At 47.1% G+C, this 19,581-nt stretch overlaps 1 protein-coding gene across 3 annotated transcripts in view; it reads right to left on the reverse strand.

The window, feature by feature from the left end:
- Positions 1–19,176, reverse strand: part of ARHGEF17 (Rho guanine nucleotide exchange factor 17) — a 307,648-nt gene extending 288,472 nt beyond the window's left edge. Inside the window, exons 1-2 of one of the 3 annotated variants that reach the window (XM_063951204.1) lie at positions 18,876–19,176; positions 12,340–16,918 (exon numbers count right to left, since the gene is read on the reverse strand). In XM_063951204.1, coding sequence (XP_063807274.1) covers positions 12,340–16,248 — 3,909 coding nt within the window. In that variant the 5' untranslated portion in view covers positions 16,249–16,918; positions 18,876–19,176. Of the gene's footprint in view, positions 1–12,339; positions 16,919–18,115; positions 18,219–18,875 lie in introns of those variants that run through there. The other 2 variants (XM_063951202.1, XM_063951203.1) reach the window with 2 other exon arrangements.
- Between the last annotated feature and the right edge of the window lie 405 nt (positions 19,177–19,581).

A 19,581-nucleotide genomic window follows, 5' to 3' on the forward strand; every position in this document is an offset into this window, starting at 1 on the left:
GTGTACTGCTACTAGATGCACGCCCGTTCCTGCAGGGTACTGCTACTAGATGCATGCCTGTTCCTGCAGGGTACTGCTACTAGATGCATGCCTGTTCCTGCAGGGTACTGCTACTAGATGCATGCCTGTTCCTGCAGGGTACTGCTACTAGATGCATGCCTGTTCCTGCAGTGTACTGCTACTAGATGCACGCCCGTTCCTGCAGGGTACTGCTACTAGATGCATGCCTGTTCCTGCAGGGTACTGCTACTAGATGCATGCCTGTTCCTGCAGGGTACTGCTACTAGATGCACGCCCGTTCCTGCAGCATACTGCTACTAGATGCACGCCTGTTCCTGCAGAATCCAATTCATCACACAAAGCATGATGCTATATACGGGCAGAATGTATAGAAGATAAAGGACATTTGATAGCCACCTCTCTTTTTCTTGCAGCAGGAAGAGCCCCGGCCCCTGTGACACAGGTTGTGTTTTTCTTTAAGACAAGTTATTTCAATGACTGTGTTAGTTTAGTCTAAAAATGATTTAATGCGAGAGGAATGTTTTCTATTTTTAATATTAGAGCCGCGACTTAATATAGCTGTTCTCTGAAATGCCTCTGCGTTTTGCTTTCTATGGTAACCAGGTGGCTTAATATGGCATGGTAAATAGGGCAACATTCCCATCCTGCTTATCAATAGTAACAACGACCACTGCCCGCTAAAGAGCAATTCCCAGTCATAGTTACCTGCCTGTATGACCTGCACTGCCTGCGTGCCTCCCATCATTTACATGTTCTAAATGGGGATAATGGGCGGGGGGACGCCCAGCACAGGGCTAGTCCGCCCCGCATGTCTGGCTCTGCCCCTCCCATATGGGTGCGAAAGCATCACACGGCGGCGAGGCCTTCGTACTCGGCGAGAATCTCCCTGCCTGCGCAGCTAGTGCACATACTAGCTGTGCTGGCAGGCGGTTACCCGCCACGTCCGGGTCGCAGTGGCTGCGTGTGACATCACCCGCCCTCGCAATGGTCCTGACACGCCTGCGTTATACGGACCATGCCCCGCCAACATTGGCACGCCCCCTCCCGCCCAGCGACCGCCTCTGCCTGTCAATCAGGCAGATGCGATTGCATGCCAGAGATGCTGTTAGCGTCTCACTGGGCTCCCGGGGTGCGCGTGCGCACTCCACTAAGGGATTCAGACTGCGACCCCTGCCTCTGCAGCGAATCAGTCTGAATTACCCCCAGTGTGCGCACAGGAAGGGAGTGTGGTCACATTACACTGTGATGTAGGTTATACCACCTCCCATCAAAGCAGCGATCTGCCACCATCCCCTTCACTCTATACCATGTGCACCTGCTGCTGGTACCCGCAAAAAGTTCCTAGGGGGAGATGTATGAAATCCTACAGAAAGTACCAGCCAATCCGCTCCCAAATGCCATGTTATAGGCTGTGCTTGAAAAATAAAGGCGCTGTTTGGCTGAAACTTTATCTCTCTCCAAGGTTTGATATATCTCACTCCTGGGGCGGGAGGCACCAAAGGTAAAAATACAATTTTCAGAGGTTTGGCATATTCACCAAGCTGCTTGGACCCGATAGGCAACGCCACCTATGGGCTTATTTTCATTATGTGCACTGAGAGGCATCCAATCAGATCCGCCCCAGTGTCCCCTGCTGTGTGTGCGTCATACGATAAATCTGCAGGACTACTTCCAGGTCTGTAACCCAGAATTCCTTGCACCACACGGGACGGTTCTTATTGGGAGATATGTTTTTGATTTTTTTTTTCCCCAAGCATTTGGTGGTACTGAGCGGCGCTTGTGTGGCGGATCGCATGCAAAACGCAATGCTCGATGCATCCCACGCCTGATGAGAGGGACAGCGCGATACTGCCCTGAGTAAAGACTCTACTGCTTTGAAGAGACCCCTAAATCAGGACATTTGGGAATTTGAAGATTAAATGAAGCCTCTTTATCTCTATCTCCGCTGCGATCGTCATCCTGAGACGGCGATATCAGAGGATTGCGGATGTACAGGGACCGCCATCATCATTTAAAAATAGGCTACTACCCGTTTATAGCTGTTGCCGGCTTAGCAGGTCGTTATACAGGGAGTGGCTCTGATTCCGCTGGATTTCGGGCTCTTCTCCCGATGATAAACAGGCCCCTGAGTCATTCCCTTCTCAAGGCCGCGTCCTCCCATCCAAGCATAACATTTGTGAATTTATCTATTCCTGAACTTGCCAGAAACGGGCATTGGTCCTCGGCGCGGGTTACATAACCGGCATAGCACCTCCAGCAGCCTTTTAGTTAAATAAAGAATAATATTCCAGTTTTTTTTACCAACTCGCTGCCTCGGAATAATGTTTCTATCCGGAGAAATCGGAGGAGGTCTCGCTGCTTAAAATAGAATCAACCAGCTGCTCTGTGTTAGCAAATAGGAGGAATACTGCGAAGTACTGAGGTTAAATCCCAATAACCTGCCTAGCAAAGAGAGTAAACCGCTGCAGCTGGGCCCAGGCTATGGATCCACACCTCCATGTAAATGTCGCCTTGCGCACGCTCACACTGTAAGTATAAAACGCCATTCTGCCACAGTAAGGCTATGCACAGCCAGAAACTACACCTACCTTGAGTTTAGGTCCCACGTTTGCCATAATGATCTTCCGATTATTATTATGATGGGCGAAGAAGCTGCATTCACCACGAGACAATTCACAAGGTTTGATGGCAGCCATTTTATTGGCTAAGCTACTAATGCAGCCAATCAATTCACTAGAAACTGGTGACATCCACTTCACACTTGCTGACTTAGTGATGTCACAGATTCCTAGTGAACAGTCATGGAGCACGCTCTTCAACAATTTCCAGTGTGTCATCATACCACCCAAAAATTAGGGCTGGAGGGGAGCGGGACCTTGCGATACTGGGGTGTGGCATCATGGTACATGGGCGTGACAATGCATCACACCCTGCTGTGCGCATTCATTCACCGCCACCCTATGCGAGAGGAAGGCATCCCAACCTAGGCCCCAGTCTATAATGTATTACTATCCTTTTGAAGATATGGAGGCCATATCTTCAAAAGGATATTAATACATTAGAGACTGTACAAAGAAGAGAAACTAAAATGGTGCATGGCCTACATCACAAAACATACCCAGAAAGGCTACAAAATCTCAATATGTATAGTTTGAGCAGAGAAGGGATAGGGGGACATGATAGAAACTTTCACATGTATCAAGGGTTTTACCAAAGTCCAGGAGGGAAACATTCTCCAAATGAAGAGAAGCAATTGGACACAAGGACATGCACTGAGACTGGAGGGGTGGGGGGAGGTTCAGGGGAAATATGAGGAAAAATTACTTCACAGAAAGGGTAGTGGACAAGTGGAATAGCCTCCCATCAAAGGTGGTAGAGGCTAAGACAGTAGAGCAATTTAAACATGCCTGGGATACACCTAAGGATATCCTAACACAGAAATAAAGGATCAAATAAGGTTTGAGATAAAAATATGGTTAAAAAAAGGGGCAGACTAGATGGGCCAAGTGGTTCTTATCTGCCGTCATATTCTATGTAACTAGGGAAGGTCTCCAGAACTCCTGGGAGAGCAGAGCAACCACCTACATCCCAGCCACTGCTTCCCCAATAAAGTGTATGGTTCGGGGTGGGGCGGGGGGTCATCTAATGATGGGAAGGCAGTAAAAAGTCTGCTAGTATGGTTCGTGGCGGGGGCAAGAACACATGCACACATGTGGACCATCAGTGCCAGAAAAGTCTGGACCAAAATGTCATACTCCAACAGTGTCGGACTGGAGCATGAAGGGCCCACCGAGGGTATGCAGCGGTAGGGGCCCATGATTGGGGGTGTGGCCAGCCACCGCAGAGGTTTGGCTAGCCATTATAGAGTACCTGGTCTGGACTCCTTGATAATTTATATAGTAATCAATGCTAGTGCATGCATGATAATGTGCCAGATTAATGACAGTAATGTACTGTAGAGAATACATCATAATCCTGTGCAGTATAAGGTAACATATGTATAATATATAATTCAAGTGCACAGTCTAGAACCTGATCCCTAGAGGAGGAGGGCCCCCACAGGCAGTGGGGCCCACCGGTGGTTTCCCCTGTACCCCTGTGGGCCAGTCCGAGCCTGTACTCCAAGAATTAATTTCAATTTTGCACAACGGAGTCCCTAGGAGGTGGTTTCCCCTGCACACCAATCCACAACAAACTCATTGTATTCGCCCGCTGACAACATTTTTTCTTTTGTTTTTCAAATACCTGATTTCATAAAGAATTTACAAAAATAAACCTACATTCAAAAAATAAAAAACAAATTACGATGTAAAATCCTTAAAGAATTTTTTTTTCATCTGTGCTGAACCTCTACAGTAAAATGACATCATATCAAGACGATAAACAATTCTCCGGAGATATGTAAACTATCATTTAATCTCTGAAGAATGCGGCTGAAGAGGAGCTTGGAAGGAAGGACTCGCACAGAGCCGGGAAAGGTTGACGTATGGGAGGAGAGTACATCACTACTGCCAGGAACACACTTAGGTTTCTGTTCCTTATACATTTCACAGCGGAGAGTGAACGTTACTATCAAATTAATCTACAGTCTCATTCAGTTTCACAGGGGACGCACTGCCATATATTTGCAAATGTCCCTGACGTGGACTAATACATACACCAGCCCTATCCACAGCAAAGTTTGCACTGGGGACCATTAACTGTTTTTATTTAAATAAAATGCAAGAAGACAGAAGCAAAGGATTTGTGTCATAGTGAAATCTAATCAGACCTCACCGTATACAGCACAGTATCTCCCGCATTAAGGGGGAACACCATTCAGCGAGACATGCTGCCGGACTACACTGCGATGCCCAGCTGCCCACCACGGTTGCCCCGGCCACATAAGTGTCATCTGTGGCAGGCCCTCCATCCTTTATGTGAAACAAAACAACGCACGACCACGGAAATCCTTACAAAGGGTTTATTGGGGAAAACAACCAAATAACCATGAAATTCCAAGGCAGTTTGGGGTGAAGGCTATTTAACCAGTGGAGGCTGCTGCCTAAGGGCAGTGACAAGATGGCTGACAGAAGAGAGGACCACAGCCTGACAGCCCGTCATAAAACAATACATCTTCCCTGGAACCTCTAACACTCTGGTGGCGCAGTGCCAAGTAATGCAGATTCTTTGCCCGCTGTTCTACAGAGAACCTGCAGGCGCGTGCCTTGGTAAACATCACATTCAGGAGTCACAAAACCTCTTCCTGCACAAAGCTACGCACCGGCTGCCTGGAATGTGCCGCCTCTTCCCAGGTGCAAGCTGCAAACAACCCCTTTGCTTTTAGTACAGGACCTGGGCAAAAAGATCAGATTAAGGGGGAGATGTATCAAACCGTGGAGAGAGAAAGTACCAATCAGCTTTTAACTGTCATTTTGCTGGCTGAGGGCTAGATGCATCATCGCTTGGAGAGTGATAAAATGGAAAGTTATAAAGTAATACCCAACCTGCTCCTAACTGTCATTTTTCAAACCCAGCCTGTGACACGGCAGTTAGGAGCTGATTAAATGGTGAGAGATAAAGTACCAGCCAATCACTCTCTAACAGATGAGTGGGTCACAGTTTACCAATACAAATAGCTGCCATCGCTATATACAGTCGCCAAACTGACTAAGAATTGTCAGGAATTCAGGGAACAAGTAAAACCCGTATCTATGCTACATACCTGTCCCTCTCCTGCACAATGTGCACTAGTAGCTAACCCCGTAGCTATTATCAGGGCCTCCCGTCTCCCATATCTGCGCTACACACTTGTCCCTCTCCTGCTCAATGGCCTAATTCAGACCTGATCGCTCCTCTACGAATTTGCAGAGGTTTGCGATCAGATAGTCGCGCACCCTCCCTGAAAACGCTTCGGAACACCTGCGTTTTTCCTGACACTCCCAGAAAACGGCCAGTTACCACCCCCAAATGCCCGCTTCCTGTCAAATCAGCTTGCGTATGCCAGGCGATCAAAAAATACGCTGGATTCTTTCGTAGTTTGGCCTCGCACGTGCGCACTATGATCCGTACACATGTGCGGTCAATCGATAATCGTCCGCCTTGCGAATTCGCACAGCAGCAAATCAGGTCTGAATCGGGCCTTATGTGCGCTGTAAGCTAACACGGCGCTATCATCATTGCCTTCGTCACACCTGTCCCTCTCCTCAGCACACCGTATGATTGGAGCAGAGAATCCCAGAAGGGATTAGGGATGATGCTCTCCGCCTGTCCCCTGGCGGGATGTAATAATCACTCATGTACTCGTCTTTTCCTGTTTACACACTCGGCACTTAATTACAGATTTCCCGTCCCGGCTGGAGGAATTAATGCTGTGATGCAGCCTTTGGAAGCGATTTCTATGGCGACAGCAGCTTATGGCAATGAAAACAAGATGGCTGAAGTAGACTAGCACGTACGCCTGTTTCAGTAGCACATCTGGTCTCCCTGCATATGCTCAGAAAATGAGCGCACACATGTACTAGACCGCAGTCATGGAGGACAGGTTTGGGAAAATGCGCCTTATCCAGACCATGACATATGTAGACACCTGGTAGGAGGTCTTCCTCTCTGCACCAGCCCAAACCTCTGCAGTTTATAGGTAAATGCCTCAGGCCGTTAGCCCTGGTGGAGCATTGAGTGCAGGTGGCACTGAGGAAGAGCAGCTCATGGACCACAGACGGCACTCCGGCGGGAGGTGGAAGGGCCAGCGTACATCTTAATGTTGACATGGTCTGAATATCAACATTGTAAATGTGGACGTATTGGTAGTTGAATCAATGCCCATATGAACCTTTGGGCTCGTATATATGCTGTGTAAATCTGGCTCTTGTACTAGCCAGTGCCTCCTGAGCCATTTACCTCACCGCACGTCCCTGCTCTGCACCAGATATGGCTCTGCATACCAGTATTAGCAGCAGATATGGTTCTGCACCAGATATGGCTCTGCATATTATTCTTAGCAGCAGATATGGCGAGATAGGTCAAGATCTGATCTGCACACTGCTCACAGTGGAGCTGCCATATTCAATATTTCCATTTTCCTTTCACTGTGCATTAGTGGCGTCACTGAGGCCGGAGGCACTAGTGGCATCAGTGAGGCAGGAGGCACTAGTGGCGTCAGTGAGGCAGGAGCCACTAGTGGCGTCACTGAGCCAGGAGCCAATTCTTACCTACAATATAAATGAGAAAATATTACTAGTCACAAATATATATGTAAAGGTGCCAGAAGCTTATTAGTATTGGTGGGGGAAGAGATTTACACACACACACAGCCTACGCCCCATCAGTAACTGCAGGCTGCACGGCCTGTCTCAGTAAAATGCTCTCTCCGGCACAGTGTAAGCCCTGCCAGGACAACTCCATGCCCTGCCACTCTGGGCACTTATCCAGGTTAACGATCAAGTGAAACTAAGTTTAAATTGCTGAGGAGATGTCGGCACCTGATAGAACGTTTGCAATTGCCGGCCAAGACCCCAGGTCCACCTGTCTCCAATCACAGACCTTACAGAAAGACACTTCCATACAGTTACGTACAGTACTGTGTATGTTACATCTATTTGCTATATATGGAGAGAGACCAGATATACGGACAATGGGGCTTAGGGCTGGCGACGCATTACGTGGACTGCAGGGGGGTGGGGGGGGGGCTGGTCTTCGTAATACGCACAGACGCCCGGCAGCTCTGCCACGGCTGCCAGCTGAATTTTTCCCCAAAAACAGAGAAGAAACAGAGTGGAAATTTGTATAAAGGAACAGTGAGAAAAGTTGACTGAAAACTTTATTTCTTTGTGCTCATCTACTGAGATGGAAGAGAGCATAACCGGCGCGGTCTCATTGAAGTAGCGGCGCGCTCTCTAGGGTGACCGGATTTAGTGCTGACTGCAGAACCTGTACAATGACTGGCAGACTTAAGGGCCCTACACACTATGTGATCCGCCGCCGAGCTGCCCGACGGCGGAAACGGACGACGGGCGACCCGGCTCCATACCAGTGCAGGCAAATATTTACAAGATCGTCCATATTGGCCTGCATGCACAAGCGATGGGGCACCAGCGATAAACAAGCGCAGGGCCGCGCATCGTTCATCCCTAGTACCTCCACACTGTACGATATGAACAATATCTCGTTCTTTAATGAACGAGATTGTTCATATCTTTCAGTAATATCGCCCAGTGTGTAGGGCATATTACACTTTTTTTGCACTTAATGAGATTTCCATTTAGACCTGATCTGGAAACTGAACGCATTAATCCTGACTGCACAGGCAAATTAGTTGCAGAACAGATTCACATAACAGAGAAACACTGTGAGCTTCATATGGACCCAACAGGAGCTGGTCTTCAGCAATTAATCACACTGAAGGCATTTCATATGGCTGGCAGCATAGGCAAACACAGGGGGGGGGGGGGGGGGGGGGGTTCCGGTTGCCCGGACCACCACCTCCTCTTGGCAAGTGGCTCAAATTATGGCAATAGCAATGGTATATATTATGATTACTAGAGCTACCGCCACATCATGCAGTGTAAGGGACAGAGCAGAGCTGCTGCACATGCCCAGTGGTAGCAACTTCTTATACCAAGTTTGCGGCATGCGAGTCCTCAATCAGTGCACTGGACGAGAGCGTAGCTACCAGGAAGAAGAGACAGGCGCCTTACCATGTGGTGGGAGAATGTGTGCTTAGAAAGTGCAGTACTGGTTCTATTATATTTGTGTCTTTATTTTTGATAGTGTGTTTAACCTTTTTCTGACCACTGATTTATATTATTTCAATATGTTTGATACAGCCTATACTATAGGGTTAAATATTAATACTGTATTTCACGTTCCGTAGAGTGGGAGACGGCGGATTGCATTTGGAAACCCCCCTCTCGAAATATCGTGTTTGCCACTGGGCAGAATATAAGCTAAGGCAGTTCCACGGCCAGCTGCGCGTGCACAGGTAATATGCGGTGGGCAATTATCTCAATACATATAATACCCACCCGGAAGTTACACTGAGGTCCTATTTACTAAGCCTTGGAGATAAAGTGGACAGAGATAAAGTTCCAACCAATCAGCTCCTAACTGTCATTTTTCAAATACAACCTGTGACATTGCAGTTAGGAGCAGATTGGCTGCTACTTTATCTCTCTCCACTTTATCCGTTTCTGAGCTGGGCGCAAGTGGAAATGTACACAGGCGGCAGCAATGAGCAAGGGAACGCAATGGCACCAAGCAAATGCCACTTTACAGATCGGCACATGTAGTGGAGCTTCACAAAGAAATTTTAAGAAATATAAAAAAAAAAAAAAAATTAGAATAGAATAATCCAATTACTGACATTCCTGTTATGTCCTCAGCCCGACAAAGATTAACATATTAAAGAGGAGAAAGTAAAAAACAGAACTTTGATGAAACCAGTGAGCACATCCCCAGGGCGGAAAGTGGTTGCAGTCAGGCGTACAGAGTAACACTGAGCGGCGAGCCCTCCACCTGCAGTTCTAGTGCGCGCAGGAGTAGTGGTGAAACAAGATTCATAAAGGGGGGTACTCACGGAGCGATATTCTAAGCAATCTGACTAGATTGCTTAGAATTTAAGCCTGATCGCTCCGTGTGTACCCCTTACAGCGATGCGCAACCCCGCGCACCGCTATTGCTGCTGCTAGACGCCCCCCCCCCCGTCTCCCCCCGCACGCTCAGCACACATCGCGCTGTGCTGAGCGGCGGGAGAGATGTGTGCTGAGCGGTTCGCTCAGCACACATCTCTCCCACATCGGCCCGTCTATATGGGCCTTTAGAATACATCTGGTTTTCCCCAGTTGGTGCACTTCTGGCGTAAAGCACGAAACGAATATAGAATACCGATTAAAATATATATTTTTTCTTTACCAAAACAGTGCACCAACAGTGCGGGTTTCCTCCCGGATGCTCCGGTTTCCTCCCACACACCAAAACCAATGTGGAGAGAGATAAAGTTCCAGCCAATCAGCTCCTGTCATTTTTACAGGCTACGTTTGAAAAATGACAGTTAGGAGGAGATTGGTTGGTACTTTGTGGGGAGCAAAGGGACCAAACGGCCTCAATCCTGTAAAAGTGGCATTGCTCCACCCGTGGGCCCGAGTGCTACTTTGCCAGCCCTGTCTTACAGTGTAGCTTACTCTCCATCAGTATAACAGCATTGTCTTTTGCAGCAAATTATTTGCTCTCTTTGTACAACACTGCAGAATAGGTTAGAGATATAAAATGGATAATAAAATGAAAAACAACAACAACAACAACAACAACAACTAACATTTAACTATCGGCCCAAAAAACGAAAAAAACTGAGCAAAGCCTGGGGGTGGGATCTCACGCCATTAGGCACCGCCCCTGCCGTGACAAAATGATTTGTCTGTCCAGAGGAGGGGAGAGGAGCGGGGTTAAAATTATGCCAATCGCTGCAATTTAGTCCTGCCCTCTGCCTACGAACCCCAGCATTCTGTCCCCATCCTCCCCACTTTACTAGGAAGTGGACGGGATGTGGGAAATCGGCCTACTCTTCCAGGGGTTCGGGGGACTACCCCAAAAAATTGGGAGTCTACCCCAGCTTATGGGAGAGGTTTAGGAGCAGAAATCTGACCCAATTCAAGGACTGAGGTTATATCATACGAGGGCAAGTGCCCATTAGGTTGTGTCAGAAGCGACCAGACTCCTGGAATGTGTACCACTATCGCTCAGCAAAAATAAAATAATAAAGGCCAAAAAACAAATTTATGCTTGTAAACAGCCCAGTCACCATCCAGGACAACTATCAATAAATAACACGTATTAGTTATTGAAAACACACAGAGAAATGTCCCCTGCAGAGCTCGTTATTAATCTGTCACCTCAGCAGAGCAGGTAATGCGTCCTCATCAGGGACAACCAGCCCCTCCCTGTCAAACAAGGCTGTTAAACATTTTCAGTCATATCCTCACAAGCCGCACGATAAATGCTGACTAATAATGCTCTTTTAAATCTAGTACACAAATCCAGAATACATTAATAGACTATGCTCAATATAGCCAAGCTTTTATCACATAGATATGCTCGTACATCGCGGAGGCAGCCATTTTGTGCATGGAGCCTGTGGATTCCCTTGGAGCCAATGACGTCAGAGGAGCAATCTTCCCATAAGAAATTGGTTCGGCACACAAAATGGCTGCCTCCGGCAGTAAGCGACGTGGGCCATTTGTATATTACATATCTGGGATGATTATGCATGAAATATTTAAATTACTAAGTACATTTCAAGTACAATATCACATACATTCTATAAAATGATAGCAGGAAGCTCATTGGTTGCTATGGGCAACCTCTATACCTGTCCTGTTTAGGATGTTTGATACGCCTCCCCCTAAAGTCTTCTAGGATAGCAAAAGCTTACATGACCCTATATCAGTACAACGTCTTGTAAAAGCAGGACAGCCATTACAAATTTACATACACATGATCAAAATCAATGGCTCTGGAACATTCTAGGATTATCTGCAACTCACTAGCCCAAAGGTTCTCAAACGCGGTCCTCAAGGTTCCCCATCGGTCCAGGTTTTAAGTTTATCCATGCTTGGTCACAGGTGACTCAGTCAATTTGATTTAACCACCTGTGCTGAGCCATGGATATAGCTAGAACCTGGACTGTTGGGATGCCTTGAGGGCCGCATTTGAGGGGTCTGGGACTCCAGGTCGACAACAAAAAGGTCGACACACCTTAGGTCGACGCCAATTGGTCGACACCTTAGGTCGACATGGCCAAAAGGTCGACAGGAACAAGGTCGACATGGAAAAAGGTCGACATGAGTTTTTTTTTTTTTTTGTCGTTTTCTTCGTAGAAAGACCGGGAACCCCAATTAGTGCACCGCGTTCGCTCGCCATGCTTCGGGCATGGTGCCTTCGCTTCGCTCGGCACACTTTACCGTTCCAATCGTAGTCCACATGGATCGTTAAGTATGAAAAAGTTCCAAAAAAGAAAAAGAAAAATTGTGAAAAACTCATGTCGACCTTTTCCATGTCGACCTTGTTCCTGTCGACCTTTTGTCCATGTCGACCTTTTGTCCATGTCGACCTAAGGTGTGTCGACCGAAGGTGTGTCGACCTTTTTGTTGTCGACCTGGAGTCCGGATACCGCATTTGAGAACCTCTGCACTAGCCACTATGAACATGGACTGCTGCAACAAACTGAAAGAAGATACACCAAGCACCGTTATATCAAACCCAAAGCACCGAAAGACCGCTTAAAATCAAACAAAATCCATGCAAAAGTAAACAAACAAAAAAAACAAAAAAAAAGTTTGCACTTACCACATGGGGTTTGCTTCTATTGCTGGACTCCTCGAGGGGCTTAGGAGCCTTCAGTAACTTTGGCTCTGCTGTGGTTGGAGTGCTTGGTGCTGTCCTAGGCATATCCATGGTGGCGAAGGGATTAGAGTCGCCAGTTGAAGTCTGTTTGGACGCATCCTCTAATAAGGGGGTTATCAAGACTGGATATTGCTTTATTGGGTGCCTGGTAGATTCCGGTTTGGTTAGCCGAGCACATGCATGACCGAGCACCTTGAACTCAGGAGGGGAGATGGGAATAAATGTTGCTGGCTCGCTTGTGTGTCGCACATGCTTGTTGGACTGTCTCGGTTTCTCAAGTGCCTCCGTTGGGTCTTCACATTCCTTGTTGCCATCATGACTACCAGCTCTATTAGAACGTTTTTTGAAACTGCGTCTAACCATCCTAGGAGATAACACGTTTACAAGGTTTGGGTCAAAGCTTAGGTTCTGGTTCCCCTCCACCCCATTTTCTTCGCCCTCAGCGGGTAACAGGTACTCCGCCTGAGAGTGCAACTTTTCCACTTCCTCTTCCAATTCCGCCAGTTCCTCCAACCCATCTCTTTGCTCTGACAAAATAGGTTCACTGCTGGAAGCTAGGATGGACTGCTCCAACTCCTTTGCAGGCTCGCTGGAGTCTTCTAGCCCAGCAGGGGGCAATTCTCCACGCCGACTTGGGTCACTGAATGACTTCTTCTTAATGGTCTTGCCGTTGCCCTTTTCATCAATCACTTTATCAAGAGCTCCGGGTTGACTGACTATATTTTGGATGACGGTGTTGTAATCTTTAATCCCGTCACTACTGAAAGAGAGCACACTAGCAGCACTGCCGGTACATTCGGACAAAGCAATGGCTGAAGAATCCGAGATACCAGACTTCGAGTTCAATGATCCTAGAAGGTTGCTGTCTACAGAGAAGCTCTGGGGATCTTCAGTGATTGAATACCGGCGATGGGGCATTGGGTCGCTGAGGGAGCGATAGTTTTCACTCCCACATTCGCCATTGCTCCCACTACTAGAGTCTGTCCCACCATTACCAAGCGAGGGGAATTTCCTTCTCCGTCTGATTGTTCCTGGTGTAGGTGGAGCATCCAAAGGTCCTTGGGAGTTGGCTTTATTCATAGCAACTTCTGAGCATCCAGCAGTATCAAAACCATCAGTAGCTGAAACAATCTGGAAGTCTGCATTATGTAATTGCGAATAGTCACTTTCTTCTTGGGAAGCTCCTGCAGACTTCCAGACTGTAAGTGTTTGTCCGAGATCTCGGTACAAAGCACAAGGAGCAGGGTCTACTTCAGTAACGATCCCTTCATCGGTCATGCTAGACTCGTGCCCAGGTAAGTCCAAGTCTAAGGATTTCCTATGTGACACAACTTCATCTGTTATAAATCTTTTTGGACAGGTCTGATCACTGTTGTCGCCGAGATAAGTCAGCGGAACGCCAGGCGTTTTTCCACTTTGTAGATGCTCTGTGACCTCCCGATCAAAACTATAGTCCTCCTGAGATCCGATCTGCTTTATTTTCTCAAACACCTGCCTGGCTTCCTGGATGTACTGGTCTGTCGTTGTGTCTGGTCCACCTTCATCTTTCTTTTGTACAACATCTATGGCCTCAGTGTGTGAGAGCAGGCCATCACTATCTGCCGTACTGGCAAGCATCACTTCTGATGAACTCTGCTTCATGGAGCTATGAGAGATTGACTGTCTGTACCCCAATTTGTCCGAATATGTAAAGGATTTTGTTCTGCGCAAGGTCGCTGTGAGGTCTTTTAATGTTGGGCGAATGCCTTGTTGCAATCTATTCTGTCCGGCGGATTTTCCTTTGACAATCAGATTCTGCTGTGCGGTAGTGCCTTGATTTTCCTCATGCCTGGAGCAGGCTCCGTCCATGTCGCTGGTTCCTCGCCCTCTATTTCTCAGTTTCAAGTCTGAAAAGTCAGATTTCAAAAAGTTAAGGAGCCCAAGGGTGTCCGAGGCTATATCTGGGTTGGACATGGACTTCTGCTGTCTGGCACAATCATGTCCAAGGTCGCAATGAGCACTGTCGTTAACACTCTCATTTTTCAGTTTCACAACACTAGAAGGCATTTTTGACCTAGGGCGGACTAGTTGCCTGTCATGTTGTCCTACACTTGGTGATCGATTAACGTTCACACCTGCCTGCAGACTACGTGACTGCCCGGAGTAATAGGGACTCAAGTGGTCATCATCTTTAAGGGTTTCAGTGCTTGAATATCTACTGCTGCTTCTAGAACCACATGGGCTTGGCAAAAAGGGTGGAATGTTAACTTTAGCAACTCTAGATACAATGGGGAGAGGAGATACAGGGGTCAACAGACCAGGGTTTGGTGGAGTCCCTGCTTCAGGCAGGTTCCTAAAATGCTGTTTGGGGGCTTCATGAGGAGCATTAGCTGTGACACCTGCGGCTATTTCTGCAGTGCACACATCTGATCGGCCTGCGGTAGTGGGAATGCTATGTGTCAGAGTAGGATGCGCCTTGTGTTTTTGCCCTGGTAACTCCCGTAAACTGGGACTATGACCTGCGTCACGTGATGCACTGACCACGAAGTGATCGTCACCATCGTCAGACTCTTTGTCATCGCAGTCTGAAGCGTCTCTTTTTTTCTTTCTAACAGAGCGCCTTCTGAGGCTTTCCCTGAGGACTTCAAGGTCATTCTCATCTTCACTCCCTGAAGATATTTCCTGGGACCTGACCTTAGAACCGTTCTTGTTGACCTGTGTAGGTAGCAGCAAGGTGTTCCTAAGCAGCTCATCCTCGCTGGAGCTGTCTTTGAGTCTGACATTGGAAGGGGCTGTCTGTGGTTTGCCTGAATTATGCCAGGAATGTAAACTATCTGATTGCTGTCTTGCCTCTTGTTTAGGTAGACCAGATGAAAGTGTGTGCGCTTTTAGTCCAAACGGGATACAGCTTCTTGGAGGAGGGGGGGGAGGCTGGGGTTTGGAACCCGTGTTTATAATCCTGTGCTCTCTTGTATCCATACACACATTATGTTGGTCTGTTTTGCTTTCTGTTAGTGTTCTGCCATAGTTCACTTCCATCCTTGAAGATGGGTTTTTGGGTAAGGGCGACGGGCCAGAGGCATGGTCTTTGGTGAAATGGTTAAAGCTTTTAGTAGTTGCAGCTTCCACCGGGCTGTACCTCTGTGGCTCCGTCACCGTCCTCTCTCTTAAATGAGACACTGGTGGACAGGAGAGTCTGTGATCATCACAGTCTGGTAAAGAAGAGGCCCTACAGGGTGGTTTTCTATTACTCTCCCCAAAAAGTTTCCTCATTTCAGTAACGCTAGGCCAGTTGGCCCCTTCCACCACTAACAGTTCTCGGTTATCTGGCTGATGCAGAAAATTACAATAGGAGTTCACTTCATCAAGTGAGATCCCTGAGATCTGAGTTTCCCCCAGGTTATCAAAATCTTGGGACTTACCTGGCAGTGCCAGGGGCCGGCCATCACACCCAGCTGGATGTAATGTGTCTTGTTTGAGCTGGCTGCAGTACAGAGGGTCTACGGGGGCACTGTCATCTGGAGAGCCAGCTTGGCACCCCCTTTTCAGACGATCCACCCGTCTAAAGTTTTCATCATCACTCAGTGGATCGTCCTCCCTGGAGAGGGGAGAAAAGTGCTGGGAGAGCTGGCGGACTGAAGGCACATTCTGATTGCTGCTGGCTGCAGATATTTTGGACACCTTCCTAGTTAAGCTGAGGGATCTGGCAGGGGGGCGATGTGCTTTCTGACATGTGGGCTGGGTGACATCTCCTTTCCCGGCCAGTTCCGTGCCTCCCTCTTCGCTAAAAGCTTTTGCATTCCAGTTTCCCAGTTTTTTAAAAGACACACTTCTATATATACGAACTTTCCTTTCTGCATCTCTCTCAGCCATCGTTGACAAGGCACAAAGCCAGCGGGCCGTTCCAGCTTTTTATCCCCCAGAATGAGAAAAAAATAAAATAAAGACTATAGATGAAAAAAAAAAAAAAAAAAAAAAAAAAGGGAAAAAGTTATTCTAAAAAATAAATTAAAATCCATCCAAAAAGGAAATAAAAGAATCTGACGTCCTTAGACATCTTTCATTCCAACGGACCTTCAGAAGGACGGTGACAAAAATCCCACAAAATCATCTTTTCAATTGTTGCGGCAAATAGTTTCCACTGGGTTTCAATCCGAAAGATAAAAATCACAGGAGGAAATAAAATAAAAAAAAATTAAAATGTGGAAAAAAAAAAAAAAAAAAAGTTTACGCAAAGTTTCTCTGACAACTATTTAACCCTGGTGGGCTTCAGGTCACCCGCAGCTTTCAGATGAAGCCATTCCACATTGCTCTGCTACAAAAATGTATGTCCTTTTTGCGATGCACGCTGGTGACATGCCCGTGTTGTATTCCAGCCTCGCACATCTCCGAAATCTGGATTTGTATAAATTATCCTTTTCCGTCTTGTGTGTGTTGATTTTACGTGGGAGAAAAACAAAATCACAACAGCCAGCCAGGTTTTGGTTAAAAGGGGCTTGGTTTGATAGGAGAGTACGAGCGCATTCTGGTCTGTAATGTGTCCCTGTGAGAAACAGAGGGTAGACTGGTTACAGTTAATATATGGAATTGTCAAACCGCCCCCTGATCCAGGCGTGCCACTTTAAGAATAATAATAATAATTCAAAAAAAAATTAAAAAAAAGGACTTGGGGGAAGAGTTACCAAACCTTATAGAGAGATTAAGGGGAGAGAGAGAGAAAGTACCAGCCAATCAGCTCCCAACTGTCATGTTAGAGACTGTGTTTGAAAATGACAGTTAGGGGCTGACTGGTTTGTACTTTCGCCATCTTCACTTTATTTCTCTCTAAGCTTTGAGAAATCTCCCCCCAAAGTACCAACCAATCAGCTCCTATATTACAGGCTGTGTTTGAAAAATGACAGTTATGAGCTGATTGATTGGTACTTTATCTCTCTCCACGCTTTGATACATCTCACCCTTAACACTGTATAATTATTTAATACAATGTGGTGAATCTGATCACAGACTAAATGTTCTATAGGCCGGAGAGTACAGAGCAACAAAAATAAACTTTGCTCTATATACAGACACAAAAACTTGCACTGTTTCGCCCTCTAGTGTTTAAAAACTGCCCTGCATCTCACCATTATTTTTTTACTTTTTCTTTTAAAGTTGGTAATTGGCCAAAGACTTGCTTGCAAATCGACACAGGCCTAAAAATAAAATATCTAATCTTCACCCGCATTCTTTGAAAGTCCCTAATTTATGCTTAAAGTACGTCTTTTATATAAAAAATTCATTTAAGTTTTCTCTTTCTCCAAATACAGATAATTAATACATGTCCTGCATTAACTAATGCCTAATCCTGGCAGTCTGCAGAGCAGTCTATTAACCTGGCAGGCAAAGTATGCTGGGACTTGTAGTTTCAGAGCAGTATATGAACTAAGACACCGATTTGCAAATCTGGCACTTTACTTGTTAATATGAATCTGTTTCTTTCTCATGTACAGTAGGTGCTATGGTCTGGACATTCCAAGCAAGATTATACTCTAGAAGAGAGTGTACAGAATACATAGAATCTTTATGGAACGTTCTGCAGACTTTGCTACAACCCGGCGCGGCCGCAGAAGTACAGGTGCGGACCTGACTCCGCTGGCTTCAATTCTCAAATGTGTGGGACAAGTGTACGGGGGCGATCGCCCTTTCCGCTCCCCTTTAAATCCGCTATAACTACACATGAATTTTATACATCACATCATACCTCAACTTGTCAGCTGTCAAAATAAATATTGAATGGCAGTTGTTTCCCTCTTCAGCAAACACATTATGACAGTCTTCCATTGACATTACTGAAGCAATGCAACATAAAGATAGACAATAAGGGGGTTTGGGGAGGGGGTGTGAAAACAAATGACTGGGGTCCAGATTTATGCACAGTAACTGCATATGTCAATCCTTTGGGGGAGAAAGAGTTAACAAGCAGAGAGGTTGAAACTTTCTCATGCACAAAACTTTCATTCCCCCCAGAGAGTTATGACGTCACTCCAAACCCCCCTCATGGGGGGACCTGCATCACATCAGGAGAAGCAGATTGCTAAACATTTTGCAACCCCAAGCCTGCCACAAACTCTGACATGAGAGGGGGCACATAAGAATGAATTAAACTACCCCTTACTTCCCAGACCACTCATCCCTATAAACACCAGCTATACCTTTGCAATGTTTGTGGAAACAATGTACAAAGTGAAAGCTTACAGTAACTGTGTGCCTAATGAATGCCAGTCCTAGCAGCTGAGGCTCTATCAGTCCTGGGCACAAACAAAGGCTTACACAAAAGTACATGCAGGAGACACAACTAGTACCCCAATGGGACTAATCCCCCACAAGAACTCCCACCCAAGTGTGAGCAATGGGGCATATTATTAGCAGCCAGGGGCATTGCACACTGCACAGACCCAGCTCAGCCCAAAGTTCTCCTTGTCCCCTGGTCGCAGACAGAAAGCAGAGCAGCTTCTCCTTACCCTTCACATCCCTCCTGCAGTCTGCATTTCACAGGCTGCACACAGCCCAGGAATTTGTGTGCACCATTGTCGGGGGAGAGGGGCGCCCGCAGCACCGCAACTTTCTGCCCCCACAGCGAAGTCAGTCCTGGGGGGACCCGGACACCTCCCGTGTGCTCAGGACACAAAGCAGCCGAGAGTGCAGCGAAATGGGCATGTTGTGCAGGCTCCACTCCTGCCCGGGACACAGGAAGCGCCCCCTCCTCCCCTATGTGTGCACTGAGAATGTGCCAGTCCCTGCGTCTCCTACACAGCACAGATGAATAGCCTTAACCCTTCCACTCCCCCCGGAGTGCATCCATGCATTGTACCCAGCCTGCACAGACCAGAGCCTCTGCTGCACTCTGCCTGCCTGGATGGTCTCTACTCATACACATGGCAAGGGAGTTACTCTATCAGAGGCAGGAGAGTTACAGTATAGGAGAGGCAGGAGGGAAACAGTACATGAGAGGCAGGAGGGTTACAGACAGTACAGGAGAGGCAGGACGGTTACAGTACAGGAGAGGCAGGAGGGTTACAGACAGTATAGGAGAGGCAGGAGAGTTACAGTATAGGAGAGGCAGGACGGTTACAGTACAGGAGAGGCAGGAGGGTTACAGTATAGGAGAGGCAGGAGGGTTACAGTATAGGAGAGGCAGGAGGGTTACAGTATAGGAGAGGCAGGACG

This window comes from Pseudophryne corroboree, chromosome 2, assembly GCF_028390025.1.
Source record: "Pseudophryne corroboree isolate aPseCor3 chromosome 2, aPseCor3.hap2, whole genome shotgun sequence".
NCBI classification, from domain to species: domain Eukaryota; kingdom Metazoa; phylum Chordata; class Amphibia; order Anura; family Myobatrachidae; genus Pseudophryne; species Pseudophryne corroboree.